Source organism: Somniosus microcephalus, chromosome 1, assembly GCF_052327205.1.
Source record: "Somniosus microcephalus isolate GS21.2 chromosome 1, FLI_Smic_1.0, whole genome shotgun sequence".
NCBI classification, from domain to species: domain Eukaryota; kingdom Metazoa; phylum Chordata; class Chondrichthyes; order Squaliformes; family Somniosidae; genus Somniosus; species Somniosus microcephalus.
The window spans coordinates 8770437-8797041 of NC_140987.1; the positions used below are offsets into that span (position 1 = coordinate 8770437).

At 68.9% G+C, this 26605-nt stretch overlaps 1 protein-coding gene across 4 annotated transcripts in view; it reads left to right on the top strand.

The window, feature by feature from the left end:
* The window catches only part of oxct1a (3-oxoacid CoA transferase 1a), a 286549-nt gene that overhangs the window by 244928 nt on the left and 15016 nt on the right, over positions 1–26605 (top strand). For 3 of the 4 annotated variants that reach the window (XM_085965115.1, XM_085964917.1, XM_085964995.1), the window contains one exon: positions 24020–24100. The exons of the other annotated variant lie outside the window; for it this stretch is intronic. In XM_085965115.1, the coding sequence (XP_085821241.1) occupies positions 24020–24100 (81 nt within the window). The remainder of the gene's footprint in view (positions 1–24019; positions 24101–26605) is intronic. 4 annotated transcript variants of the gene reach the window in all.

Sequence of the window (26605 nt, forward strand, 5' to 3'; positions counted from 1 at the left end):
GGCCTGTTCCCCATGCTCTAGGCTCCCCGGGCCTGCTCTCCATGCTTTGGGCTCCCCCTGGCCTGCTCCCCGTGCTCTCGGCTCCCCTGGGCCTGTTCCCCGTGCTCTAGGCTCCCTGGGCCTGCTCCCCGTGCACTAGGCTCCCCTGGGCCTGCTCCCCGTGCTCTAGGCTAACTGGGCCTGTTCCCTGTGCTCTAGGTTCCCCTGGGCCTGTTCCCCGTGCTCTAGGCTCCCCGGGCCTGCTCTCCATGCTTTGGGCTCCCCTGGGCCTGTTCCCCGTGCTCTAGGCTCCCCGGGCCTGCTCTCCGTGCTTTGGGCTCCCCCTGGCCTGCTCCCCTTGCTCTAGGCTCCCTTGGGCCTGCTCCCCGTACTCTAGGCTCCCCCGGGCCTGCTCTTCGTGCTCTTGGCGCCCCGGGCCTGCCCCCCGTGCTCTAGGCTCCCCGGGCCTGCTCCCCGTGCTTTGGGCTCCCCCTGGCCTGCTCCCCGTGCTCTAGGCTCCCCTGGGCCTGCTCCCCGTGCTCTAGGCTCCCTTGGGCCTGCTCCCCGTACTCTAGGCTCCCCCGGGCCTGCTCTTCGTGCTCTAGGCTCCCCGGGCCTGCCCCCCGTGCTCTAGGCTCCCCGGGCCTGCTCCCCGTGCTCTCGGCTCCCTTGGGCCTGTTCCCTGTGCTCTAGGCTCCACTGGGCCTGCTCCCCGTGCTCTAGGCGCCCCGGGCCTGCTCCCTGTGCTCTAGGCTCCCCCTGGCCTGCTCCCTGTGCTCTAGGCTCCCCCTGGCCTGCTCCCTGTGCTCTAGGCTTCCCCGGGCCTGCTCCCTGTGCTCTAGGCTCCCTGGGCCTGCTCCCCGTGCTCTAGGCTCCCCGGGCCTGCTCCCGGTACTCTAGGCTCCCCGGGCCTGCTCTTCGTGCTCTGGGCTCCCCGGGCCTGCTCCCCATGCTCTAGGCTCCCCTGGGCCTGCTCCCCGTGCTCTAGACTCACTGGGCCTGCTCTCCATGCTTTGGGCTCCCCCTGCCTGCACCCCGTGCTCTAGGCTCCCCTGGGCCTGCTCCCTGTGCTCTAGGCTCACTGGCCCTGCTCCCCTGGGCCTGGTCCCCATGCTCTAGGCTACCCTGGGCCTGCTCTCCGTGCTCTAGGCTCCCTGGGCCTGCTCCCCGTGCTCTAGACTCCCTGGGCCTGCTCCCCGTGCTCTCGACTCACCGGGCCTGCTCCCCGTGCTCCAGACTCCCTGGTCCTGCTCCCCATGCTCTAGACTCCCTGGGCCTGCTCCCCATGCTCTAGACTTCCCGGGCCTGCTCCCCGTGCTCTAGGCTCCCCTGGGCCTGCTCCCCATGCTCTTGGGCCCCTGGGCCTGCTCCCCGTGCTCTAGGCTCCCCCGGGCCTGCTCTCCATGCTCTAGGCTCCCCTGGGCCTGCTCCCCGTGCTCTAGGCTCCCCTGGGCCTGCTCCCCATGCTCTTGGCTCCCTGGGCCTGCTCCCCGTGCTCTAGGCTCCCCTGGGCCTGCTCTCCATGCTCTAGGCTCCCCTGGGCCTGCTCCCCGTGCTCTAGGCTCCCCTGGGCCTGCTCCACGTGCTCTAGGCTCCCCTGGGCCTGCTCCCCATGCTCTTGGCTCCCTGGGCCTGCTTCCAGTACTCCAGGCTCCCCCTGGCCTGCTCCCCATGACCTAGGCTCCCCTGGGTCTGCTCCCCATGCTCTAGGCTCCCCTGGGCCTGCTACTCGTGCTCTAGACTCCCCTGGGCCTGCTCCCCATGCTCTAGGCTCCTCCGGGCCTGCTCCCAGTACTCTAGGCTCCCCCGGGCCTGCACCCCATGATCTGGGCTCCCCTGGGCCTGCTCCCCGTGCTCTAGGCTCCCCGGGCCTGCTCTCCATGGTTTGGGCTCCCCCTGGCCTGCTCCCCGTGCTCTAGGCTCCCCTGGGCCTGCTCCCCGTGCTCTAGGCTCCCTGTGCTCTTGGCTCCCCCGGGCCTGCTCCCTGTGCTCTCGGCTCACTGGGCCTGCTCCCTGTGCTCTCGGCTCACTGGGCCTTCTCCTCGTGCTCCAGGCTCCCCCGGCCCTGCTCCCTGTGCTCTAGACTCCCCCGGGCCTGCTCCCCGTGCTCTCGGCTCCCCCGGGCCTGCTCCCTGTGCTCTAGGCTCCCCCGGGCCTGCTCCCTGCGCTCTTGGCTCCCCCGGGCCTGCTCCCTGTGCTCTAGACTCCCCGGGCCTGCTCTTCGTGCTCTCGGCTCCCCCGGGCCTGCTCCCTGTGCTCTAGGCTCCCCCGGGCCTGCTCCCCGTGCTCTAGGCTCCCCCGGGCCTGCTCCCCGTGCTCTAGGCTCCCCGGGCCTGCTCCCCGTGCTCTAGGCTCCCCTGGGCCTGCTCCCCGTGCTCTAGGCTCACTGGGCCTGCTCCCCGTGCTCTAGACTCACTGGGCCTGCTCCCCGTGCTCTAGGCTCCCCCGGGCCTGCTCCCCGTGCTCTAGACTCACTGGGCCTGCTCCTCGTGCTCTATGCTCCCCCGGGCCTACTCCCCGTGCTCTAGGCTCCCCCGGGCCTGCTCCCCGTGCTCTAGACTCACTGGGCCTGCTCCCCGTGCTCTCGGCTCCCTGGGCCTGCTCCCCGTGCTCTAGGCTCCCCTGGGCCTGCTGCCCGTGCTCTAGGCTCACTGGGCCTGCTCCCCGTGCTCTAGGCTCCCCTGGGCCTGTTCCCCGTGCCCTAGGCTGCCCGTGCTCTAGGCTCCCCTGGGCCTGTTCCCCATGCTCTAGGCTCCCCGGGCCTGCTCTCCATTCCTTGGGCTCCCCCTGGCCTGCTCCCCGTGCTCTAGGCTCCACTGGGCCTGTTCCCTGTGCTCTAGGCTCCCCTGGGCCTGTTCCCCGTGCTCTAGGCTCCCCGGGCCTGCTCTCCGTGCTTTGGGCTCCCCCTGGCCTGTTCCCCGTGCTCTAGGCTCCCTGGGCCTGCTCCCCGTGCACTAGGCTCCCCTGGGCCTGCTCCCCGTGCTCTAGGCTCCCCTGGGCCTGTTCCCCGTGCTCTAGGCTCCCCTGGCCTGCTCTCCGTGCTTTGGGCTCCCCTGGGCCTTTTCCCCGTGCTCTAGGCTCCCCGGGCCTGCTCTCCGTGCTTTGGGCTCCCCCTGGCCTGCTCCCCGTGCTCTAGGCTCCCTTCGGCCTGCTCCCCGTACTCTAGGCTCCCCCGGGCCTGCTCTTCGTGCTCTAGGCTCCCCGGGCCTGCCCCCCGTGCTCTAGGCTCCCCGGGCCTGCTCCCCGTGCTCTAGGCTCCCTTGGGCCTGTTCCCTGTGCTCTAGGCTCCACTGGGACTGCTCCCCGTGCTCTCGGCTCCCCGGGCCTGCTCCCTGTGCTCTAGGCTCCCCCTGGCCTGCTCCCTGTGCTCTAGGCTCCCCCTGGCCTGCTCCCTGTGCTCTAGGCTTCCCCGGGCCTGCTCCCTGTGCTCTAGGCTCCCCGGGCCTGCTCCCCGTGCTCTAGGCTCCCCTGGCCTGCTCCCGGTACTCTAGGCTCCCCGGGCCTGCTCTTCGTGCTCTAGGCTCCCTGGGCCTGCTCCCCATGCTCTAGGCTCCCCGGGCCTGCTCTTCGTGCTCTCGGCTCCCCGGGCCTGCTCCCCATGCTCTAGGCTCCCCTGGGCCTGCTCCCCGTGCTCTAGGCTCCCCGGGCCTGCTCTCCATGCTTTGGGCTCCCCCTGGCCTGCTCCCCGTGCTCTAGGCTCCCCTGGACCTGCTCCCCGTGCTCTAGGCTCCCCTGGGCCTGCTCCCCGTGCTCTAGGCTACCCCTGGCCTGCTCCCCGTGCTCTAGGCTCCCCCAGGCCTGCTCCCTGTGCTCTAGGCTCACTGGCCCTGCTCCCCTGGGCCTGGTCCCCATGCTCTAGGCTACCCTGGGCCTGCTCTCCGTGCTCTAGGCTCCCTGGGCCTGCTCCCCGTGCTCTAGACTCCCTGGGCCTGCTCCCCGTGCTCTAGACTCACCGGGCCTGCTCCCCGTGCTCTAGACTCACTGGGCCTGCTCCCCATGCTCTCGACTTCCCGGGCCTGCTCCCCGTGCTCTAGGCTCCCCGGGTCTGCTCCCCGTGCTCTAGGCTCCCCTGGGTGTGCTCCCCATGCTCTTGGCTCCCTGGGCCTGCTCCCCGTGCTCTAGTCTCCCCCGGGCCTGCTCTCCATGCTCTAGGCTCCCCTGGGCCTGCTCCCCGTGCTCTAGGCTCCCCTGGGCCTGCTCCACGTGCTCTAGGCTCCCCTGGGCCTGCTCCCCATGCTCTTGGCTCCCTGGGCCTGCTCCCAGTACTCTAGGCTCCCCCTGGCCTGCTCCCCATGACCTAGGCTCCCCTGGGTCTGCTCCCCATGCTCTAGGCTCCCCTGGGCCTGCTACTCGTGCTCTAGACTCCCCTGGGCCTGCTCCCCATGCTCTAGGCTCCCCTGCGCCTGCTCCTCGTGCTCTAGGCTCCCCCGGGCCTGCTCCCTGTGCTCTACGCTCCCCCGGGCCTGCTCCCTGTGCTCTAGGCTCCCCCGGGCCTGCTCCCTGTGCTCTTGGCTCCCCCGGGCCTGCTCCCTGTGCTCTAGACTCCCCGGGCCTGCTCTTCGTGCTCTCGGCTGCCCCGGGCCTGCTCCCTGTGCTCTAGGCTCCCCCGGGCCTGCTCCCCGTGCTCTAGGCTCCCCCGGGCCTGCTCCCCGTGCTCTAGGCTCCCCGGGCCTGCTCCCCGTGCTCTAGGCTCCCCTGGGCCTGCTCCCCGTGCTCTAGGCTCACTGGGCCTGCTCCCCGTGCTCTAGACTCACTGGGCCTGCTCCCCGTGCTCTAGGCTCCCCGGGCCTGCTCCCCGTGCTCTCGGCTCCCTTGGGCCTGTTCCCTGTGCTCTAGGCTCCACTGGGCCTGCTCCCCGTGCTCTAGGCGCCCCGGGCCTGCTCCCTGTGCTCTAGGCTCCCCCTGGCCTGCTCCCTGTGCTCTAGGCTCCCCCTGGCCTGCTCCCTGTGCTCTAGGCTTCCCCGGGCCTGCTCCCTGTGCTCTAGGCTCCCTGGGCCTGCTCCCCGTGCTCTAGGCTCCCCGGGCCTGCTCCCGGTACTCTAGGCTCCCCGGGCCTGCTCTTCGTGCTCTGGGCTCCCCGGGCCTGCTCCCCATGCTCTAGGCTCCCCTGGGCCTGCTCCCCGTGCTCTAGACTCACTGGGCCTGCTCTCCATGCTTTGGGCTCCCCCTGCCTGCACCCCGTGCTCTAGGCTCCCCTGGGCCTGCTCCCTGTGCTCTAGGCTCACTGGCCCTGCTCCCCTGGGCCTGGTCCCCATGCTCTAGGCTACCCTGGGCCTGCTCTCCGTGCTCTAGGCTCCCTGGGCCTGCTCCCCGTGCTCTAGACTCCCTGGGCCTGCTCCCCGTGCTCTCGACTCACCGGGCCTGCTCCCCGTGCTCCAGACTCCCTGGTCCTGCTCCCCATGCTCTAGACTCCCTGGGCCTGCTCCCCATGCTCTAGACTTCCCGGGCCTGCTCCCCGTGCTCTAGGCTCCCCTGGGCCTGCTCCCCATGCTCTTGGGCCCCTGGGCCTGCTCCCCGTGCTCTAGGCTCCCCCGGGCCTGCTCTCCATGCTCTAGGCTCCCCTGGGCCTGCTCCCCGTGCTCTAGGCTCCCCTGGGCCTGCTCCCCATGCTCTTGGCTCCCTGGGCCTGCTCCCCGTGCTCTAGGCTCCCCTGGGCCTGCTCTCCATGCTCTAGGCTCCCCTGGGCCTGCTCCCCGTGCTCTAGGCTCCCCTGGGCCTGCTCCACGTGCTCTAGGCTCCCCTGGGCCTGCTCCCCATGCTCTTGGCTCCCTGGGCCTGCTTCCAGTACTCCAGGCTCCCCCTGGCCTGCTCCCCATGACCTAGGCTCCCCTGGGTCTGCTCCCCATGCTCTAGGCTCCCCTGGGCCTGCTACTCGTGCTCTAGACTCCCCTGGGCCTGCTCCCCATGCTCTAGGCTCCTCCGGGCCTGCTCCCAGTACTCTAGGCTCCCCCGGGCCTGCACCCCATGATCTGGGCTCCCCTGGGCCTGCTCCCCGTGCTCTAGGCTCCCCGGGCCTGCTCTCCATGGTTTGGGCTCCCCCTGGCCTGCTCCCCGTGCTCTAGGCTCCCCTGGGCCTGCTCCCCGTGCTCTAGGCTCCCTGTGCTCTTGGCTCCCCCGGGCCTGCTCCCTGTGCTCTCGGCTCACTGGGCCTGCTCCCTGTGCTCTCGGCTCACTGGGCCTTCTCCTCGTGCTCCAGGCTCCCCCGGCCCTGCTCCCTGTGCTCTAGACTCCCCCGGGCCTGCTCCCCGTGCTCTCGGCTCCCCCGGGCCTGCTCCCTGTGCTCTAGGCTCCCCCGGGCCTGCTCCCTGCGCTCTTGGCTCCCCCGGGCCTGCTCCCTGTGCTCTAGACTCCCCGGGCCTGCTCTTCGTGCTCTCGGCTCCCCCGGGCCTGCTCCCTGTGCTCTAGGCTCCCCCGGGCCTGCTCCCCGTGCTCTAGGCTCCCCCGGGCCTGCTCCCCGTGCTCTAGGCTCCCCGGGCCTGCTCCCCGTGCTCTAGGCTCCCCTGGGCCTGCTCCCCGTGCTCTAGGCTCACTGGGCCTGCTCCCCGTGCTCTAGACTCACTGGGCCTGCTCCCCGTGCTCTAGGCTCCCCCGGGCCTGCTCCCCGTGCTCTAGACTCACTGGGCCTGCTCCTCGTGCTCTATGCTCCCCCGGGCCTACTCCCCGTGCTCTAGGCTCCCCCGGGCCTGCTCCCCGTGCTCTAGACTCACTGGGCCTGCTCCCCGTGCTCTCGGCTCCCTGGGCCTGCTCCCCGTGCTCTAGGCTCCCCTGGGCCTGCTGCCCGTGCTCTAGGCTCACTGGGCCTGCTCCCCGTGCTCTAGGCTCCCCTGGGCCTGTTCCCCGTGCCCTAGGCTGCCCGTGCTCTAGGCTCCCCTGGGCCTGTTCCCCATGCTCTAGGCTCCCCGGGCCTGCTCTCCATTCCTTGGGCTCCCCCTGGCCTGCTCCCCGTGCTCTAGGCTCCACTGGGCCTGTTCCCTGTGCTCTAGGCTCCCCTGGGCCTGTTCCCCGTGCTCTAGGCTCCCCGGGCCTGCTCTCCGTGCTTTGGGCTCCCCCTGGCCTGTTCCCCGTGCTCTAGGCTCCCTGGGCCTGCTCCCCGTGCACTAGGCTCCCCTGGGCCTGCTCCCCGTGCTCTAGGCTCCCCTGGGCCTGTTCCCCGTGCTCTAGGCTCCCCTGGCCTGCTCTCCGTGCTTTGGGCTCCCCTGGGCCTTTTCCCCGTGCTCTAGGCTCCCCGGGCCTGCTCTCCGTGCTTTGGGCTCCCCCTGGCCTGCTCCCCGTGCTCTAGGCTCCCTTCGGCCTGCTCCCCGTACTCTAGGCTCCCCCGGGCCTGCTCTTCGTGCTCTAGGCTCCCCGGGCCTGCCCCCCGTGCTCTAGGCTCCCCGGGCCTGCTCCCCGTGCTCTAGGCTCCCTTGGGCCTGTTCCCTGTGCTCTAGGCTCCACTGGGACTGCTCCCCGTGCTCTCGGCTCCCCGGGCCTGCTCCCTGTGCTCTAGGCTCCCCCTGGCCTGCTCCCTGTGCTCTAGGCTCCCCCTGGCCTGCTCCCTGTGCTCTAGGCTTCCCCGGGCCTGCTCCCTGTGCTCTAGGCTCCCCGGGCCTGCTCCCCGTGCTCTAGGCTCCCCTGGCCTGCTCCCGGTACTCTAGGCTCCCCGGGCCTGCTCTTCGTGCTCTAGGCTCCCTGGGCCTGCTCCCCATGCTCTAGGCTCCCCGGGCCTGCTCTTCGTGCTCTCGGCTCCCCGGGCCTGCTCCCCATGCTCTAGGCTCCCCTGGGCCTGCTCCCCGTGCTCTAGGCTCCCCGGGCCTGCTCTCCATGCTTTGGGCTCCCCCTGGCCTGCTCCCCGTGCTCTAGGCTCCCCTGGACCTGCTCCCCGTGCTCTAGGCTCCCCTGGGCCTGCTCCCCGTGCTCTAGGCTACCCCTGGCCTGCTCCCCGTGCTCTAGGCTCCCCCAGGCCTGCTCCCTGTGCTCTAGGCTCACTGGCCCTGCTCCCCTGGGCCTGGTCCCCATGCTCTAGGCTACCCTGGGCCTGCTCTCCGTGCTCTAGGCTCCCTGGGCCTGCTCCCCGTGCTCTAGACTCCCTGGGCCTGCTCCCCGTGCTCTAGACTCACCGGGCCTGCTCCCCGTGCTCTAGACTCACTGGGCCTGCTCCCCATGCTCTCGACTTCCCGGGCCTGCTCCCCGTGCTCTAGGCTCCCCGGGTCTGCTCCCCGTGCTCTAGGCTCCCCTGGGTGTGCTCCCCATGCTCTTGGCTCCCTGGGCCTGCTCCCCGTGCTCTAGTCTCCCCCGGGCCTGCTCTCCATGCTCTAGGCTCCCCTGGGCCTGCTCCCCGTGCTCTAGGCTCCCCTGGGCCTGCTCCACGTGCTCTAGGCTCCCCTGGGCCTGCTCCCCATGCTCTTGGCTCCCTGGGCCTGCTCCCAGTACTCTAGGCTCCCCCTGGCCTGCTCCCCATGACCTAGGCTCCCCTGGGTCTGCTCCCCATGCTCTAGGCTCCCCTGGGCCTGCTACTCGTGCTCTAGACTCCCCTGGGCCTGCTCCCCATGCTCTAGGCTCCCCTGCGCCTGCTCCTCGTGCTCTAGGCTCCCCCGGGCCTGCTCCCTGTGCTCTACGCTCCCCCGGGCCTGCTCCCTGTGCTCTAGGCTCCCCCGGGCCTGCTCCCTGTGCTCTTGGCTCCCCCGGGCCTGCTCCCTGTGCTCTAGACTCCCCGGGCCTGCTCTTCGTGCTCTCGGCTGCCCCGGGCCTGCTCCCTGTGCTCTAGGCTCCCCCGGGCCTGCTCCCCGTGCTCTAGGCTCCCCCGGGCCTGCTCCCCGTGCTCTAGGCTCCCCGGGCCTGCTCCCCGTGCTCTAGGCTCCCCTGGGCCTGCTCCCCGTGCTCTAGGCTCACTGGGCCTGCTCCCCGTGCTCTAGACTCACTGGGCCTGCTCCCCGTGCTCTAGGCTCCCCCGGGCCTGCTCCCCGTGCTCTAGACTCACTGGGCCTGCTCCCCGTGCTCTATGCTCCCCCGGGCCTACTCCCCGTGCTCTAGGCTCCCCCGGGCCTGTTCCCCATGCTCTAGGCTCACTGGGCCTGCTTCCCGTGCTCTAGGCTCCCCGGGCCTGCTCCCCGTGCTCTAGACTCACTGGGCCTGCTCCCCGTGCTCTAGGCTCCCTGGGCCTGCTCCCCGTGCTCTTGGCTCCCCTGGGCCTGCTCCCCGTGCTCTAGGCTCACTGGGCCTACTCCCCGTGCTCTAGGCTCCCCTGGGCCTGTTCCCCGTGCTCTAGGCTCCCCGTGCTCTAGGCTCCCCTGGGCCTGTTCCCCATGCTCTAGGCTCCCCGGGCCTGCTCTCCATGCTTTGGGCTCCCCCTGGCCTGCTCCCCGTGCTCTAGGCTCCCCTGGGCCTGTTCCCCGTGCTCTAGGCTCCCTGGGCCTGCTCCCCGTGCACTAGGCTCCCCTGGGCCTGCTCCCCGTGCTCTAGGCTCACTGGGCCTGTTCCCTGTGCTCTAGGCTCCCCTGGGCCTGTTCCCCGTGCTCTAGGCTCCCCGGGCCTGCTCTCCGTGCTTTGGGCTCCCCCTGGCCTGTTCCCCGTGCTCTAGGCTCCCTGGGCCTGCTCCCCGTGCACTAGGCTCCCCTGGGCCTGCTCCCCGTGCTCTAGGCTCCCCTGGGCCTGTTCCCCGTGCTCTAGGCTCCCCTGGCCTGTTCTCCATGCTTTGGGCTCCCCTGGGCCTTTTCCCCGTGCTCTAGGCTCCCCGGGCCTGCTCTCCGTGCTTTGGGCTCCCCCTGGCCTGCTCCCCGTGCTCTAGGCTCCCTTGGGCCTGCTCCCCGTACTCTAGGCTCCCCCGGGCCTGCTCTTCGTGCTCTCGGCTCCCCGGGCCTGCCCCCCGTGCTCTAGGCTCCCCGGGCCTGCTCCCCGTGCTCTAGGCTCCCTTGGGCCTGTTCCCTGTGCTCTAGGCTCCACTGTGCCTGCTCCCCGTGCTCTAGGCTCCCCGGGCCTGCTCCCTGTGCTCTAGGCTCCCCCTGGCCTGCTCCCTGTGCTCTAGGCTCCCCCTGGCCTGCTCCCTGTGCTCTAGGCTTCCCCGGGCCTGCTACCTGTGCTCTAGGCTCCCCGGGCCTGCTCCCCGTGCTCTAGGCTCCCCGGGCCTGCTCCCGGTACTCTAGGCTCCCCGGGCCTGCTCTTCGTGCTCTAGGCTCCCTGGGCCTGCTCCCCATGCTGTAGGCTCCCCGGGCCTGCTCTTCGTGCTCTCGGCTCCCCGGGCCTGCTCCCCATGCTCTAGGCTCCCCTGGGCCTGCTCCCCGTGCTCTAGACTCACTGGGCCTGCTCCCCGTACTCTCGGCTCCCCTGGGCCTGCTCCCCGTGCTCTAGGCTCCCCGGGCCTGCTCTCCATGCTTTGGGCTCCACCTGGCCTGCTCCCCGTGCTCTAGGCTCCCCTGGACCTGCTCCCCGTGCTCTCGGCTCCCCTGGGCCTGCTCCCCGTGCTCTAGGCTCCCCCTGGCCTGCTCCCCGTGCTCTAGGCTCCCCCAGGCCTGCTCCCTGTGCTCTCGGCTCACTGGCCCTGCTCCCCTGGGCCTGCTCCCCGTGCTCTAGACTCCCTGGGCCTGCTCTCCGTGCTCTAGACTCCCTGGGCCTGCTCCCCGTGCTCTAGACTCACCGGGCCTGCTCCCCGTGCTCTAGACTCCCTGGGCCTGCTCCCCATGCTCTAGACTTCCCCGGCCTGCTCCCCGTGCTCTAGGCTCACCGGGCCTGCTCCCCTGGGCCTGCTGCCCATGCTCCAGGCTCCCCTGGGCATGCTCCCCGTGCTCTAGGCTCCCCGGGCCTGCTCCCCATGCTCTAGGCTCCCCTGGGCCTGCTCCCCGTGCTCTAGACTCCCTGGGCCTGCTCCCCTGGGCCTGCTCCCCGTGCTCTAGGCTCCCCGGGCCTGCTCCCCGTGCTCTAGGCTCCCCGGGCCTGCTCCCCGTGCTCTAGGCTCCCCGGGCCTGCTCCCCGTGCTCTCGGCTCCCTTGGGCCTGTTCCCTGTGCTCTAGGCTCCCCTGGGCCTGTTCCCCGTGCTCTAGGCTCCCCGGGCCTGCTCTCCATGCTTTGGGCTCCCCTGGGCCTGTTCCCCGTGCTCTTGGCTCCCCGGGCCTGCTCTCCGTGCTTTGGGCTCCCCCTGGCCTGCTCCCCTTGCTCTAGGCTCCCTTGGGCCTGCTCCCCGTACTCTAGGCTCCCCCGGGCCTGCTCTTCGTGCTCTTGGCGCCCCGGGCCTGCCCCCCGTGCTCTAGGCTCCCCGGGCCTGCTCCCCGTGCTTTGGGCTCCCCCTGGCCTGCTCCCCGTGCTCTAGGCTCCCCTGGGCCTGCTCCCCGTGCTCTAGGCTCCCTTGGGCCTGCTCCCCGTACTCTAGGCTCCCCCGGGCCTGCTCTTCGTGCTCTAGGCTCCCCGGGCCTGCCCCCCGTGCTCTAGGCTCCCCGGGCCTGCTCCCCGTGCTCTCGGCTCCCTTGGGCCTGTTCCCTGTGCTCTAGGCTCCACTGGGCCTGCTCCCCGTGCTCTAGGTGCCCCGGGCCTGCTCCCTGTGCTCTAGGCTCCCCCTGGCCTGCTCCCTGTGCTCTAGGCTCCCCCTGGCCTGCTCCCTGTGCTCTAGGCTTCCCCGGGCCTGCTCCCTGTGCTCTAGGCTCCCTGGGCCTGCTCCCCGTGCTCTAGGCTCCCCGGGCCTGCTCCCGGTACTCTAGGCTCCCCGGGCCTGCTCTTCGTGCTCTAGGCTCCCTGGGCCTGCTCCCCATGCTCTAGGCTCCCCGGGCCTGCTCTTCGTGCTCTAGGCTCCCTGTGCTCTTGGCTCCCCCGGGCCTGCTCCCTGTGCTCTAGGCTCACTGGGCCTGCTCCCTGTGCTCTCGGCTCACTGGGCCTTCTCCTCGTGCTCCAGGCTCCCCCGGCCCTGCTCCCTGTGCTCTAGACTCCCCCGGGCCTGCTCCCCGTGCTCTCGGCTCCCCCAGGCCTGCTCCCTGTGCTCTAGGCTCCCCCGGGCCTGCTCCCTGTGCTCTTGGCTCCCCCGGGCCTGCTCCCTGTGCTCTAGACTCCCCGGGCCTGCTCTTCGTGCTCTCGGCTCCCCCGGGCCTGCTCCCTGTGCTCTAGGCTCCCCCGGGCCTGCTCCCCATGCTCTAGGCTCACTGGGCCTGCTTCCCGTGCTCTAGGCTCCCCGGGCCTGCTCCCCGTGCTCTAGACTCACTGGGCCTGCTCCCCGTGCTCTAGGCTCCCTGGGCCTGCTCCCCGTGCTCTTGGCTCCCCTGGGCCTGCTCCCCGTGCTCTAGGCTCACTGGGCCTACTCCCCGTGCTCTAGGCTCCCCTGGGCCTGTTCCCCGTGCTCTAGGCTCCCCGTGCTCTAGGCTCCCCTGGGCCTGTTCCCCATGCTCTAGGCTCACCGGGCCTGCTCTCCATGCTTTGGGCTCCCCCTGGCCTGCTCCCCGTGCTCTTGGCTCCCCTGGGCCTGTTCCCCGTGCTCTAGGCTCCCTGGGCCTGCTCCCCGTGCACTAGGCTCCCCTGGGCCTGCTCCCCGTGCTCTAGGCTCACTGGGCCTGTTCCCTGTGCTCTAGGCTCCCCTGGGCCTGTTCCCCATGCTCTAGGCTCCCCGGGCCTGCTCTCCGTGCTTTGGGCTCCCCCTGGCCTGTTCCCCGTGCTCTAGGCTCCCTGGGCCTGCTCCCCGTGCACTAGGCTCCCCTGGGCCTGCTCCCCGTGCTCTAGGCTCCCCTGGGCCTGTTCCCCGTGCTCTAGGCTCCCCTGGCCTGCTCTCCATGCTTTGGGCTCCCCTGGGCCTTTTCCCCGTGCTCTAGGCTCCCCGGGCCTGCTCTCCGTGCTTTGGGCTCCCCCTGGCCTGCTCCCCGTGCTCTAGGCTCCCTTGGGACTGCTCCCCGTACTCTAGGCTCCCCCGGGCCTGCTCTTCGTGCTCTCGGCTCCCCGGGCCTGCCCCCCGTGCTCTAGGCTCCCCGGGCCTGCTCCCCGTGCTCTAGGCTCCCTTGGGCCTGTTCCCTGTGCTCTAGGCTCCACTGGGCCTGCTCCCCGTGCTCTTGGCTCCCCGGGCCTGCTCCCTGTGCTCTAGGCTCCCCCTGGCCTGCTCCCTGTGCTCTAGGCTCCCCCTGGCCTGCTCCCTGTGCTCTAGGCTTCCCCGGGCCTGCTCCCTGTGCTCTAGGCTCCCCGGGCCTGCTCCCCGTGCTCTAGGCTCCCCGGGCCTGCTCCCGGTACTCTAGGCTCCCCGGGCCTGCTCTTCGTGCTCTAGGCTCCCTGGGCCTGCTCCCCATGCTCTAGGCTCCCCGGGCCTGCTCTTCGTGCTCTCGGCTCCCCGGGCCTGCTCCCCATGCTCTAGGCTCCCCTGGGCCTGCTCCCCGTGCTCTAGACTCACTGGGCCTGCTCCCCGTACTCTCGGCTCCCCTGGGCCTGCTCCCCGTGCTCTAGGCTCCCCGGGCCTGCTCTCCATGCTTTGGGCTCCACCTGGCCTGCTCCCCGTGCTCTAGGCTCCCCTGGACCTGCTCCCCGTGCTCTCGGCTCCCCTGGGCCTGCTCCCCGTGCTCTAGGCTCCCCCTGGCCTGCTCCCCGTGCTCTAGGCTCCCCCAGGCCTGCTCCCTGTGCTCTCGGCTCACTGGCCCTGCTCCCCTGGGCCTGCTCCCCGTGCTCTAGACTCCCTGGGCCTGCTCTCCGTGCTCTAGACTCCCTGGGCCTGCTCCCCGTGCTCTAGACTCACCGGGCCTGCTCCCCGTGCTCTAGACTCCCTGGGCCTGCTCCCCATGCTCTAGACTTCCCCGGCCTGCTCCCCGTGCTCTAGGCTCACCGGGCCTGCTCCCCTGGGCCTGCTGCCCATGCTCCAGGCTCCCCTGGGCGTGCTCCCCGTGCTCTAGGCTCCCCGGGCCTGCTCCCCATGCTCTAGGCTCCCCTGGGCCTGCTCCCCGTGCTCTAGACTCCCTGGGCCTGCTCCCCTGGGCCTGCTCCCCGTGCTCTAGGCTCCCCGGGCCTGCTCCCCGTGCTCTAGGCTCCCCGGGCCTGCTCCCCGTGCTCTAGGCTCCCCGGGCCTGCTCCCCGTGCTCTCGGCTCCCTTGGGCCTGTTCCCTGTGCTCTAGGCTCCCCTGGGCCTGTTCCCCGTGCTCTAGGCTCCCCGGGCCTGCTCTCCATGCTTTGGGCTCCCCTGGGCCTGTTCCCCGTGCTCTTGGCTCCCCGGGCCTGCTCTCCGTGCTTTGGGCTCCCCCTGGCCTGCTCCCCTTGCTCTAGGCTCCCTTGGGCCTGCTCCCCGTACTCTAGGCTCCCCCGGGCCTGCTCTTCGTGCTCTTGGCGCCCCGGGCCTGCCCCCCGTGCTCTAGGCTCCCCGGGCCTGCTCCCCGTGCTTTGGGCTCCCCCTGGCCTGCTCCCCGTGCTCTAGGCTCCCCTGGGCCTGCTCCCCGTGCTCTAGGCTCCCTTGGGCCTGCTCCCCGTACTCTAGGCTCCCCCGGGCCTGCTCTTCGTGCTCTAGGCTCCCCGGGCCTGCCCCCCGTGCTCTAGGCTCCCCGGGCCTGCTCCCCGTGCTCTCGGCTCCCTTGGGCCTGTTCCCTGTGCTCTAGGCTCCACTGGGCCTGCTCCCCGTGCTCTAGGCGCCCCGGGCCTGCTCCCTGTGCTCTAGGCTCCCCCTGGCCTGCTCCCTGTGCTCTAGGCTCCCCCTGGCCTGCTCCCTGTGCTCTAGGCTTCCCCGGGCCTGCTCCCTGTGCTCTAGGCTCCCTGGGCCTGCTCCCCGTGCTCTAGGCTCCCCGGGCCTGCTCCCGGTACTCTAGGCTCCCCGGGCCTGCTCTTCGTGCTCTAGGCTCCCTGGGCCTGCTCCCCATGCTCTAGGCTCCCCGGGCCTGCTCTTCGTGCTCTAGGCTCCCTGTGCTCTTGGCTCCCCCGGGCCTGCTCCCTGTGCTCTAGGCTCACTGGGCCTGCTCCCTGTGCTCTCGGCTCACTGGGCCTTCTCCTCGTGCTCCAGGCTCCCCCGGCCCTGCTCCCTGTGCTCTAGACTCCCCCGGGCCTGCTCCCCGTGCTCTTGGCTCCCCCGGGCCTGCTCCCTGTGCTCTAGGCTCCCCCGGGCCTGCTCCCTGTGCTCTTGGCTCCCCCGGGCCTGCTCCTTTTGCTCTAGACTCCCCGGGCCTGCTCTTCGTGCTCTCGGCTCCCCCGGGCCTGCTCCCTGTGCTCTAGGCTCCCCCGGGCCTGCTCCCCGTGCTCTAGGCTCCCCCGGGCCTGCTCCCCGTGCTCTAGGCTCCCCGGGCCTGCTCCCCGTGCTCTAGGCTCCCCTGGGCCTGCTCCCCGTGCTCTAGGCTCACTGGGCCTGCTCCCCGTGCTCTAGACTCACTGGGCCTGCTCCCCGTGCTCTAGGCTCCCCCGGGCCTGCTCCCCGTGCTCTAGACTCACTGGGCCTGCTCCCCGTGCTCTATGCTCCCCCGGGCCTACTCCCCGTGCTCTAGGCTCCCCCGGGCCTGCTCCCCGTGCTCTAGACTCACTGGGCCTGCTCCCCGTGCTCTCGGCTCCCTGGGCCTGCTCCCCGTGCTCTAGGCTCCCCTGGGCCTGCTCCCCGTGCTCTAGGCTCACTGGGCCTGCTCCTCGTGCTCTAGGCTCCCCTGGGCCTGTTCCCCGTGCCCTAGGCTGCCCGTGCTCTAGGCTCCCCTGGGCCTGTTCCCCATGCTCTAGGCTCCCCGGGCCTGCTCTCCATTCCTTGGGCTCCCCCTGGCCTGCTCCCCGTGCTCTAGGCTCCACTGGGCCTGTTCCCTGTGCTCTAGGCTCCCCTGGGCCTGTTCCCCGTGCTCTAGGCTCCCCGGGCCTGCTCTCCGTGCTTTGGGCTCCCCCTGGCCTGTTCCCCGTGCTCTAGGCTCCCTGGGCCTGCTCCCCGTGCACTAGGCTCCCCTGGGCCTGCTCCCCGTGCTCTAGGCTCCCCTGGGCCTGTTCCCCGTGCTCTAGGCTCCCCTGGCCTGCTCTCCGTGCTTTGGGCTCCCCTGGGCCTTTTCCCCGTGCTCTAGGCTCCCCGGGCCTGCTCTCCGTGCTTTGGGCTCCCCCTGGCCTGCTCCCCGTGCTCTAGGCTCCCTTCGGCCTGCTCCCCGTACTCTAGGCTCCCCCGGGCCTGCTCTTCGTGCTCTAGGCTCCCCGGGCCTGCCCCCCGTGCTCTAGGCTCCCCGGGCCTGCTCCCCGTGCTCTAGGCTCCCTTGGGCCTGTTCCCTGTGCTCTAGGCTCCACTGGGACTGCTCCCCGTGCTCTCGGCTCCCCGGGCCTGCTCCCTGTGCTCTAGGCTCCCCCTGGCCTGCTCCCTGTGCTCTAGGCTCCCCCTGGCCTGCTCCCTGTGCTCTAGGCTTCCCCGGGCCTGCTCCCTGTGCTCTAGGCTCCCCGGGCCTGCTCCCCGTGCTCTAGGCTCCCCTGGCCTGCTCCCGGTACTCTAGGCTCCCCGGGCCTGCTCTTCGTGCTCTAGGCTCCCTGGGCCTGCTCCCCATGCTCTAGGCTCCCCGGGCCTGCTCTTCGTGCTCTCGGCTCCCCGGGCCTGCTCCCCATGCTCTAGGCTCCCCTGGGCCTGCTCCCCGTGCTCTAGGCTCCCCGGGCCTGCTCTCCATGCTTTGGGCTCCCCCTGGCCTGCTCCCCGTGCTCTAGGCTCCCCTGGACCTGCTCCCCGTGCTCTAGGCTCCCCTGGGCCTGCTCCCCGTGCTCTAGGCTACCCCTGGCCTGCTCCCCGTGCTCTAGGCTCCCCCAGGCCTGCTCCCTGTGCTCTAGGCTCACTGGCCCTGCTCCCCTGGGCCTGGTCCCCATGCTCTAGGCTACCCTGGGCCTGCTCTCCGTGCTCTAGGCTCCCTGGGCCTGCTCCCCGTGCTCTAGACTCCCTGGGCTTGCTCCCCGTGCTCTAGACTCACCGGGCCTGCTCCCCGTGCTCTAGACTCACTGGGCCTGCTCCCCATGCTCTCGACTTCCCGGGCCTGCTCCCCGTGCTCTAGGCTCCCCGGGTCTGCTCCCCGTGCTCTAGGCTCCCCTGGGTGTGCTCCCCATGCTCTTGGCTCCCTGGGCCTGCTCCCCGTGCTCTAGGCTCCCCCGGGCCTGCTCTCCATGCTCTAGGCTCCCCTGGGCCTGCTCCCCGTGCTCTAGGCTCCCCTGGGCCTGCTCCACGTGCTCTAGGCTCCCCTGGGCCTGCTCCCCATGCTCTTGGCTCCCTGGGCCTGCTCCCAGTACTATAGGCTCCCCCTGGCCTGCTCCCCATGACCTAGGCTCCCCTGGGTCTGCTCCCCATGCTCTAGGCTCCCCTGGGCCTGCTACTCGTGCTCTAGACTCCCCTGGGCCTGCTCCCCATGCTCTAGGCTCCCCTGCGCCTGCTCCTCGTGCTCTAGGCTCCCCCGGGCCTGCTCCCTGTGCTCTACGCTCCCCCGGGCCTGCTCCCTGTGCTCTAGGCTCCCCCGGGCCTGCTCCCTGTGCTCTTGGCTCCCCCTGGCCTGCTCCCTGTGCTCTAGGCTCCCCCTGGCCTGCTCCCTGTGCTCTAGGCTCCCCCTGGCCTGCTCCCTGTGCTCTAGGCTTCCCCGGGCCTGCTCCCTGTGCTCTAGGCTCCCCGGGCCTGCTCCCCGTGCTCTAGGCTCCCCTGGCCTGCTCCCGGTACTCTAGGCTCCCCGGGCCTGCTCTTCGTGCTCTAGGCTCCCTGGGCCTGCTCCCCATGCTCTAGGCTCCCCGGGCCTGCTCTTCGTGCTCTCGGCTCCCCGGGCCTGCTCCCCATGCTCTAGGCTCCCCTGGGCCTGCTCCCCGTGCTCTAGGCTCCCCGGGCCTGCTCTCCATGCTTTGGGCTCCCCCTGGCCTGCTCCCCGTGCTCTAGGCTCCCCTGGACCTGCTCCCCGTGCTCTAGGCTCCCCTGGGCCTGCTCCCCGTGCTCTAGGCTACCCCTGGCCTGCTCCCCGTGCTCTAGGCTCCCCCAGGCCTGCTCCCTGTGCTCTAGGCTCACTGGCCCTGCTCCCCTGGGCCTGGTCCCCATGCTCTAGGCTACCCTGGGCCTGCTCTCCGTGCTCTAGGCTCCCTGGGCCTGCTCCCCGTGCTCTAGACTCCCTGGGCTTGCTCCCCGTGCTCTAGACTCACCGGGCCTGCTCCCCGTGCTCTAGACTCACTGGGCCTGCTCCCCATGCTCTCGACTTCCCGGGCCTGCTCCCCGTGCTCTAGGCTCCCCGGGTCTGCTCCCCGTGCTCTAGGCTCCCCTGGGTGTGCTCCCCATGCTCTTGGCTCCCTGGGCCTGCTCCCCGTGCTCTAGGCTCCCCCGGGCCTGCTCTCCATGCTCTAGGCTCCCCTGGGCCTGCTCCCCGTGCTCTAGGCTCCCCTGGGCCTGCTCCACGTGCTCTAGGCTCCCCTGGGCCTGCTCCCCATGCTCTTGGCTCCCTGGGCCTGCTCCCAGTACTATAGGCTCCCCCTGGCCTGCTCCCCATGACCTAGGCTCCCCTGGGTCTGCTCCCCATGCTCTAGGCTCCCCTGGGCCTGCTACTCGTGCTCTAGACTCCCCTGGGCCTGCTCCCCATGCTCTAGGCTCCCCTGCGCCTGCTCCTCGTGCTCTAGGCTCCCCCGGGCCTGCTCCCTGTGCTCTACGCTCCCCCGGGCCTGCTCCCTGTGCTCTAGGCTCCCCCGGGCCTGCTCCCTGTGCTCTTGGCTCCCCCGGGCCTGCTCCCTGTGCTCTAGACTCCCCGGGCCTGCTCTTCGTGCTCTCGGCTGCCCCGGGCCTGCTCCCTGTGCTCTAGGCTCCCCCGGGCCTGCTCCCCGTGCTCTAGGCTCCCCCGGGCCTGCTCCCCGTGCTCTAGGCTCCCCGGGCCTGCTCCCCGTGCTCTAGGCTCCCCTGGGCCTGCTCCCCGTGCTCTAGGCTCACTGGGCCTGCTCCCCGTGCTCTAGACTCACTGGGCCTGCTCCCCGTGCTCTCGGCTCCCCCGGGCCTGCTCCCCGTGCTCTAGACTCACTGGGCCTGCTCCCCGTGCTCTATGCTCCCCCGGGCCTACTCCCCGTGCTCTAGGCTCCCCCGGGCCTGTTCCCCATGCTCTAGGCTCACTGGGCCTGCTTCCCGTGCTCTAGGCTCCCCGGGCCTGCTCCCCGTGCTCTAGACTCACTGGGCCTGCTCCCCGTGCTCTAGGCTCCCTGGGCCTGCTCCCCGTGCTCTTGGCTCCCCTGGGCCTGCTCCCCGTGCTCTAGGCTCACTGGGCCTACTCCCCGTGCTCTAGGCTCCCCTGGGCCTGTTCCCCGTGCTCTAGGCTCCCCGTGCTCTAGGCTCCCCTGGGCCTGTTCCCCATGCTCTAGGCTCCCCGGGCCTGCTCTCCATGCTTTGGGCTCCCCCTGGCCTGCTCCCCGTGCTCTAGGCTCCCCTGGGCCTGTTCCCCGTGCTCTAGGCTCCCTGGGCCTGCTCCCCGTGCACTAGGCTCCCCTGGGCCTGCTCCCCGTGCTCTAGGCTCACTGGGCCTGTTCCCTGTGCTCTAGGCTCCCCTGGGCCTGTTCCCCGTGCTCTAGGCTCCCCGGGCCTGCTCTCCGTGCTTTGGGCTCCCCCTGGCCTGTTCGCCGTGCTCTAGGCTCCCTGGGCCTGCTCCCCGTGCACTAGGCTCCCCTGGGCCTGCTCCCCGTGCTCTAGGCTCCCCTGGGCCTGTTCCCCGTGCTCTAGGCTCCCCTGGCCTGCTCTCCGTGCTTTGGGCTCCCCTGGGCCTTTTCCCCGTGCTCTAGGCTCCCCGGGCCTGCTCTCCGTGCTTTGGGCTCCCCCTGGCCTGCTCCCCGTGCTCTAGGCTCCCTTGGGCCTGCTCCCCGTACTCTAGGCTCCCCCGGGCCTGCTCTTCGTGCTCTCGGCTCCCCGGGCCTGCCCCCCGTGCTCTAGGCTCCCCGGGCCTGCTCCCCGTGCTCTAGGCTCCCTTGGGCCTGTTCCCTGTGCTCTAGGCTCCACTGGGCCTGCTCCCCGTGCTCTAGGCTCCCCGGGCCTGCTCCCTGTGCTCTAGGCTCCCCCTGGCCTGCTCCCTGTGCTCTAGGCTCCCCCTGGCCTGCTCCCTGTGCTCTAGGCTTCCCCGGGCCTGCTCCCTGTGCTCTAGGCTCCCCGGGCCTGCTCCCCGTGCTCTAGGCTCCCCGGGCCTGCTCCCGGTACTCTAGGCTCCCCGGGCCTGCTCTTCGTGCTCTAGGCTCCCTGGGCCTGCTCCCCATGCTCTAGGCTCCCCGGGCCTGCTCTTCGTGCTCTCGGCTCCCCGGGCCTGCTCCCCATGCTCTAGGCTCCCCTGGGCCTGCTCCCCGTGCTCTAGACTCACTGGGCCTGCTCCCCGTACTCTCGGCTCCCCTGGGCCTGCTCCCCGTGCTCTAGGCTCCCCGGGCCTGCTCTCCATGCTTTGGGCTCCACCTGGCCTGCTCCCCGTGCTCTAGGCTCCCCTGGACCTGCTCCCCGTGCTCTCGGCTCCCCTGGGCCTGCTCCCCGTGCTCTAGGCTCCCCCTGGCCTGCTCCCCGTGCTCTAGGCTCCCCCAGGCCTGCTCCCTGTGCTCTCGGCTCACTGGCCCTGCTCCCCTGGGCCTGCTCCCCGTGCTCTAGACTCCCTGGGCCTGCTCTCCGTGCTCTAGACTCCCTGGGCCTGCTCCCCGTGCTCTAGACTCACCGGGCCTGCTTCCCGTGCTCTAGGCTCCCCGGGCCTGCTCCCCGTGCTCTAGACTCACTGGGCCTGCTCCCCGTGCTCTAGGCTCCCTGGGCCTGCTCCCCGTGCTCTTGGCTCCCCTGGGCCTGCTCCCCGTGCTCTAGGCTCACTGGGCCTACTCCCCGTGCTCTAGGCTCCCCTGGGCCTGTTCCCCGTGCTCTAGGCTCCCCGTGCTCTAGGCTCCCCTGGGCCTGTTCCCCATGCTCTAGGCTCCCCGGGCCTGCTCTCCATGCTTTGGGCTCCCCCTGGCCTGCTCCCCGTGCTCTAGGCTCCCCTGGGCCTGTTCCCCGTGCTCTAGGCTCCCTGGGCCTGCTCCCCGTGCACTAGGCTCCCCTGGGCCTGCTCCCCGTGCTCTAGGCTCACTGGGCCTGTTCCCTGTGCTCTAGGCTCCCCTGGGCCTGTTCCCCGTGCTCTAGGCTCCCCGGGCCTGCTCTCCGTGCTTTGGGCTCCCCCTGGCCTGTTCCCCGTGCTCTAGGCTCCCTGGGCCTGCTCCCCGTGCACTAGGCTCCCCTGGGCCTGCTCCCCGTGCTCTAGGCTCCCCTGGGCCTGTTCCCCGTGCTCTAGGCTCCCCTGGCCTGCTCTCCGTGCTTTGGGCTCCCCTGGGCCTTTTCCCCGTGCTCTAGGCTCCCCGGGCCTGCTCTCCGTGCTTTGGGCTCCCCCTGGCCTGCTCCCCGTGCTCTAGGCTCCCTTGGGCCTGCTCCCCGTACTCTAGGCTCCCCCGGGCCTGCTCTTCGTGCTCTCGGCTCCCCGGGCCTGCCCCCCGTGCTCTAGGCTCCCCGGGCCTGCTCCCCGTGCTCTAGGCTCCCTTGGGCCTGTTCCCTGTGCTCTAGGCTCCACTGGGCCTGCTCCCCGTGCTCTAGGCTCCCCGGGCCTGCTCCCTGTGCTCTAGGCTCCCCCTGGCCTGCTCCCTGTGCTCTAGGCTCCCCCTGGCCTGCTCCCTGTGCTCTAGGCTTCCCCGGGCCTGCTCCCTGTGCTCTAGGCTCCCCGGGCCTGCTCCCCGTGCTCTAGGCTCCCCGGGCCTGCTCCCGGTACTCTAGGCTCCCCGGGCCTGCTCTTCGTGCTCTAGGCTCCCTGGGCCTGCTCCCCATGCTCTAGGCTCCCCGGGCCTGCTCTTCGTGCTCTCGGCTCCCCGGGCCTGCTCCCCATGCTCTAGGCTCCCCTGGGCCTGCTCCCCGTGCTCTAGACTCACTGGGCCTGCTCCCCGTACTCTCGGCTCCCCTGGGCCTGCTCCCCGTGCTCTAGGCTCCCCGGGCCTGCTCTCCATGCTTTGGGCTCCACCTGGCCTGCTCCCCGTGCTCTAGGCTCCCCTGGACCTGCTCCCCGTGCTCTCGGCTCCCCTGGGCCTGCTCCCCGTGCTCTAGGCTCCCCCTGGCCTGCTCCCCGTGCTCTAGGCTCCCCCAGGCCTGCTCCCTGTGCTCTCGGCTCACTGGCCCTGCTCCCCTGGGCCTGCTCCCCGTGCTCTAGACTCCCTGGGCCTGCTCTCCGTGCTCTAGACTCCCTGGGCCTGCTCCCCGTGCTCTAGACTCACCGGGCCTGCTCCCCGTGCTCTAGACTCCCTGGGCCTGCTCCCCATGCTCTAGACTTCCCCGGCCTGCTCCCCGTGCTCTAGGCTCACCGGGCCTGCTCCCCTGGGCCTGCTGCCCATGCTCCAGGCTCCCCTGGGCGTGCTCTAGGCTCCCCGGGCCTGCTCCCCATGCTCTAGGCTCCCCTGGGCCTGCTCCCCGTGCTCTAGACTCCCTGGGCCTGCTCCCCTGGGCCTGCTCCCCGTGCTCTAGGCTCCCCGGGCCTGCTCCCCGTGCTCTAGGCTCCCCGGGCCTGCTCCCCGTGCTCTAGGCTCCCCGGGCCTGCTCCCCGTGCTCTAGGCTCCCCGGGCCTGCTCCTCGTGCTCTAGGCTCCTCTGGGCCTGCTCCCCGTGTTCTAGGCTCCCCGGGCCTGCTCCCCATGCTCTAGACTCCCCTGGGCCTGCTCCCCGTGCTCTCGGCTCCCCTGGGCCTGCTCCCCGTGCTCCAGGCTCCCCGGGCCTGCTCCCCATGCTCTAGGCTGCCTTGGGCCTGCTCCCCGTGCTCTAGGCTCCCCGGGCCTGCTCCCCGTGCTCTAGGCTCCCCGGGCCTGCTCCCCGTGCTCTAGGCTCCCCGGGCCTGCTCCCCATGCTCTAGACTCCCCTGGGCCTGCTCCCTGTGCTCTAGGCTCCCCTGGGCCTGCTCCCCATGCTCTTGGCTCCCCGGGCGTGCTCCCCGTGCTCTAGGCTCCCCTGGGCCTGCTCCCCGTGCTCCAGGCTCCCCTGGGCGTGCTCCCCATGCTCTAGGCTCCCCGGGCCTGCTCCCCGTGCTCTCGGCTCCCCTGGGCCTGCTCCCCATGCTCTCAGCTCCCCTGGGCCTGCTCCCTGTGCTCCATGCTCCCCTGGGCGTGCTCTAGGCTCCCCGGGCCTGCTCCCCGTGCTCTAGGCTCCCCAGGGCCTGCTCCCCGTGCTCTAGGCTCACCCGGCCTGCTCCCCATGCTCTAGGCTCCCCTGGGCCTGCTCCCCGTGCTCTAGGCTCCCCTGGGCCTGCTCCCCATGCTCTCGGCTCCCCTGGGCCTGCTCCCCATGTTCTCGGCTCCCCTGGGCCTGCTCCCCGTGCTCTAGGCTCCCCTGGGCCTGCTCCCCATGCTCTAGGCTCCCCGGGCCTGCTCCCCGTGCTCTAGGCTCCCCTGGGCCTGCTCCCCGTGCTCTAGGCTCACCCGGCCTGCTCCCCATGCTCTAGGCTCCCCTGGGCCTGCTCCCCGTGCTCCATGCTCCCCTGGGCGTGCTCCCCGTGCTCTAGGCTCCCCGGGCCTGCTCCCCATGCTCTCGGCTCCCCTGGGCCTGCTCCCCGTGCTCCATGCTCCCCTGGGCGTGCTCCCCGTGCTCTCGGCTCCCTGGGCCTGCTCCCCGTGCTCTAGGCACAGTGGCTGAGGAGTTCCAACGTGACAGTCATTTTAATGAGGCCATCTCACCATCGGGGCCCCTTGAGAGGTAATTGCACCGAGGACCCCCTTTGAAGGCGGAGCTTGTCATCAGGAGTCCTTTTTGAAGAGCGAGGTGTGTGATCTCTCTGTCAAGACCCCTTGTCAGAGGTTTCCTGGCCCTCAATCAGCAGCATTGGTGCTTTTCCACGACAGTGTCTGACCTGAATGGCCACGGTTTGTTGCAGCCTCTGAGACAGTGAGCTACTCCTGGGCCGTTCTCTACCATTGCGAGGAAGGTCGGTGTAACACTGTGTAAAGTATAATATCCGCTAGCAATGATCCCCCTAAGGCATGCGGCCGCACATTAATCTCAAAGGGCCCGTGCGGGCCACTCACCGGCCTCTCGGCTGTAAACACCGCGCAGGCGCGGAAATTTAAAGGGGCCGCGCACTATAAGAAACAGGCCACGCAGAACAAAGTGCAGCTGACAGGGGACGCTGCCCGCCAGTGAAGTGCCAACCGTACAGATATTAAAATAACTACCGTGGTCTCACCCACAGGGTGGAGAACACAAGATCGTGGAGAAGTGTAATTTACCGTTAACCGGGAAGCGTTGTGTGAACCGCATCATCACCGAGAAGGTAAGGGTCCCATCTTCACACCTTTACACCTGGGAATTAAAACGAAATCATTCCTGGGATGTGGGCATCGCTGGCAAGGCTGACATTTATTGCCCATCCCTAATTACCCTCGAGAAGGTGGTGGTGAGCCGCCTTATTGAACCGCTGCAGTCCGTGTGGTGAAGGTGCTCCCACAGTGCTGTTAGGGAGGGAGTTCCAGGATTTTGACCCAGCGACGATGAAGGATCGGCCGATATACTTCCAAGTCAGGCTGGTGTGTGACTTGGAGGGGAACTTGGAGGTGGCGCTGTTCCCATGCGCCTGCTGCCCTTGTCCTTCTAGGTGGCAGAGGTCGCGGGTTTGGGAGGTGCTGTCGAAGAAGCAACTTTCTTTTACTTACTGGAAAACCCCTCACAGCGCCAGACATCAGCCTCGGCGAGGGGATGAGGTAAATGCCAGCTCAGTTTAAATAAATTAGAACAAGCCCCACAGTCTGGAGACCAGGTTAAGGGCAGAGTTCATTGAGGGATCTTAAATATTCAACGGTACAGAGAAGGCAAACCGAGAATCGCCCTTCAGAGTGGGACCGGAGAGTCAGAACAACGGAAATGCATAGCTACTCATGAAATGGAAATCTTGAACTTATCTCGGGGAAAACTTAACTCAAAAAATGAGGAATATTTGGAATGGGCGACCAAACAGGAACAGTTAATAAAGGCAAAAGAAATGGGGCTATCCAATAGATAAGATAGCACAATGGGGAGTTAGTGTACCAGAGGGAGGGGCTTCGATGGGTTAGTGTACCAGAGGGAGGGGCTTCGATGGAGTGTTAGTGTACCAGAGGGAGGGGCTTCCATGGGTTAGTGTACCAGAGGGAGGGGCTTCGATGGAGGGTTAGTGTACCAGAGGGAGGGGCTTCGATGGAGAGTTAGTGTACCAGAGGGAGGGGCTTCGATGGAGGGTTAGTGTACCAGAGGGAGGGGCTTCGATGGGAGCGTTAGTGTACCAGGGGGAGGGGCTTCGATAGGTCAGTGTACCAGGGGGAGGGGCTTCGATGGGTTAGTGTACTAGAGGGGGGGTTTTGATGGGAGGGTTAGTGTACCAGAGGGAGGGGCTTCGATGGGTTAGTGTACTAGAGGGAGGGGCTTCGATGGAGGGTTAGTGTACCAGAGGGAGGGGCTTCGATGGAGGGTTAGTGTACCAGAGGGAGGGGCTTCGATGGAGGGTTAGTGTACCAGAGGGAGGGGCTTCGATGGGTTAGTGTACCAGAGGGAGGGGCTGCGATGGAGGGTTAGTGTACCAGAGGGAGGGGCTTCGATGGAGAGTTAGTTTACCAGAGGGAGGGGCTTCGATGGAGGGTTAGTGCACCAGAGGGAGGGGCTTCGATGGAGGGTTAGTGTACCTGAGGGAGGGGCTTCGATGGGTTAGTGTACCAGAGGGAGGGGCTTCGATGGAGGGTTAGTGTACCAGAGGGAGGGGCTTCGATGGAGAGTTAGTTTACCAGAGGGAGGGGCTTCGATGGAGGGTTAGTGTACCAGAGGGAGGGGCTTCAATGGAGGGGCTTCAATATAGAGTTAGTGTACCAGAGGGAGGGGCTTCGATGGAGGGTTAGTGTACCAGAGGGAGGGGCTTCGATAGAGAGTTAGTGTACCAGAGGGAGGGGCTTCGATGGAGGGCTAGTGTACCAGAGGGAGGGGCTTCGATGGAGAGTTAGTGTACCAGAGGGAGGGGCTTCGATGGAGAGTTAGTGTACCAGAGGGAGGGGCTTCGATGGAGGGTTAGTGTACCAGAGCGAGGGGCTTCGATGGAGGGTTAGTGTACTAGAGGGAGGGGCTTCGATGGAGGGTTAGTGTACCAGAGGGAGGGGCTTCGATGGAGGGTTAGTGTACCAGAGGGAGGGGCTTCGATGGAGAGTTTGTTTACCAGAGGGAGGGGCTTCGATGGAGGGTTAGTGTACCAGAGGGAGGGGCTTCGATGGGTTCATGTACCAGCGGGAGGGGCTTCGATGGGTTAGTGTACCAGAGGGAGGGGCTTCGATGAGTTAGTGTACCAGAGGGAGGGGCTTCGATGGGTTAGTGTACCAGAGGGAGGGGCTTCAATGGGAGAGTTAGTGTACCAGAGGGAGGGGCTTCGATGGAGGGTTAGGGTACCAGATGGAGGGGCTTCGATGGCGAGTTAGTTTACCAAAGGGAGGGGCTTCGATGGAAGGTTAGTGTACCAGAGGGAGGGGCTTCGATGGAGAGTTAGTGTACCAGAGGGAGGGGCTTCGATGGGTTAGTGTCCCAGAGGGAGGGGCTTCGATGGAGAGTTAGTGTACCAGAGGGAGGGGCTTCGATGGAGAGTTAGTGTACCAGAGGGAGGGTCTTCGATGGAGGGTTAGTGTACCAGAGGGAGGGGCTTCGATGGAGAGTTAGTGTACTAGAGGGAGGGGCTTCGATGGAGGGTTAGTGTACCAGAGGGAGGGGCTTCGATGGGTTAGTGTACCAGAGGGAGGGGCTTCGATGGAGTGTTAGTGTACCAGAGGGA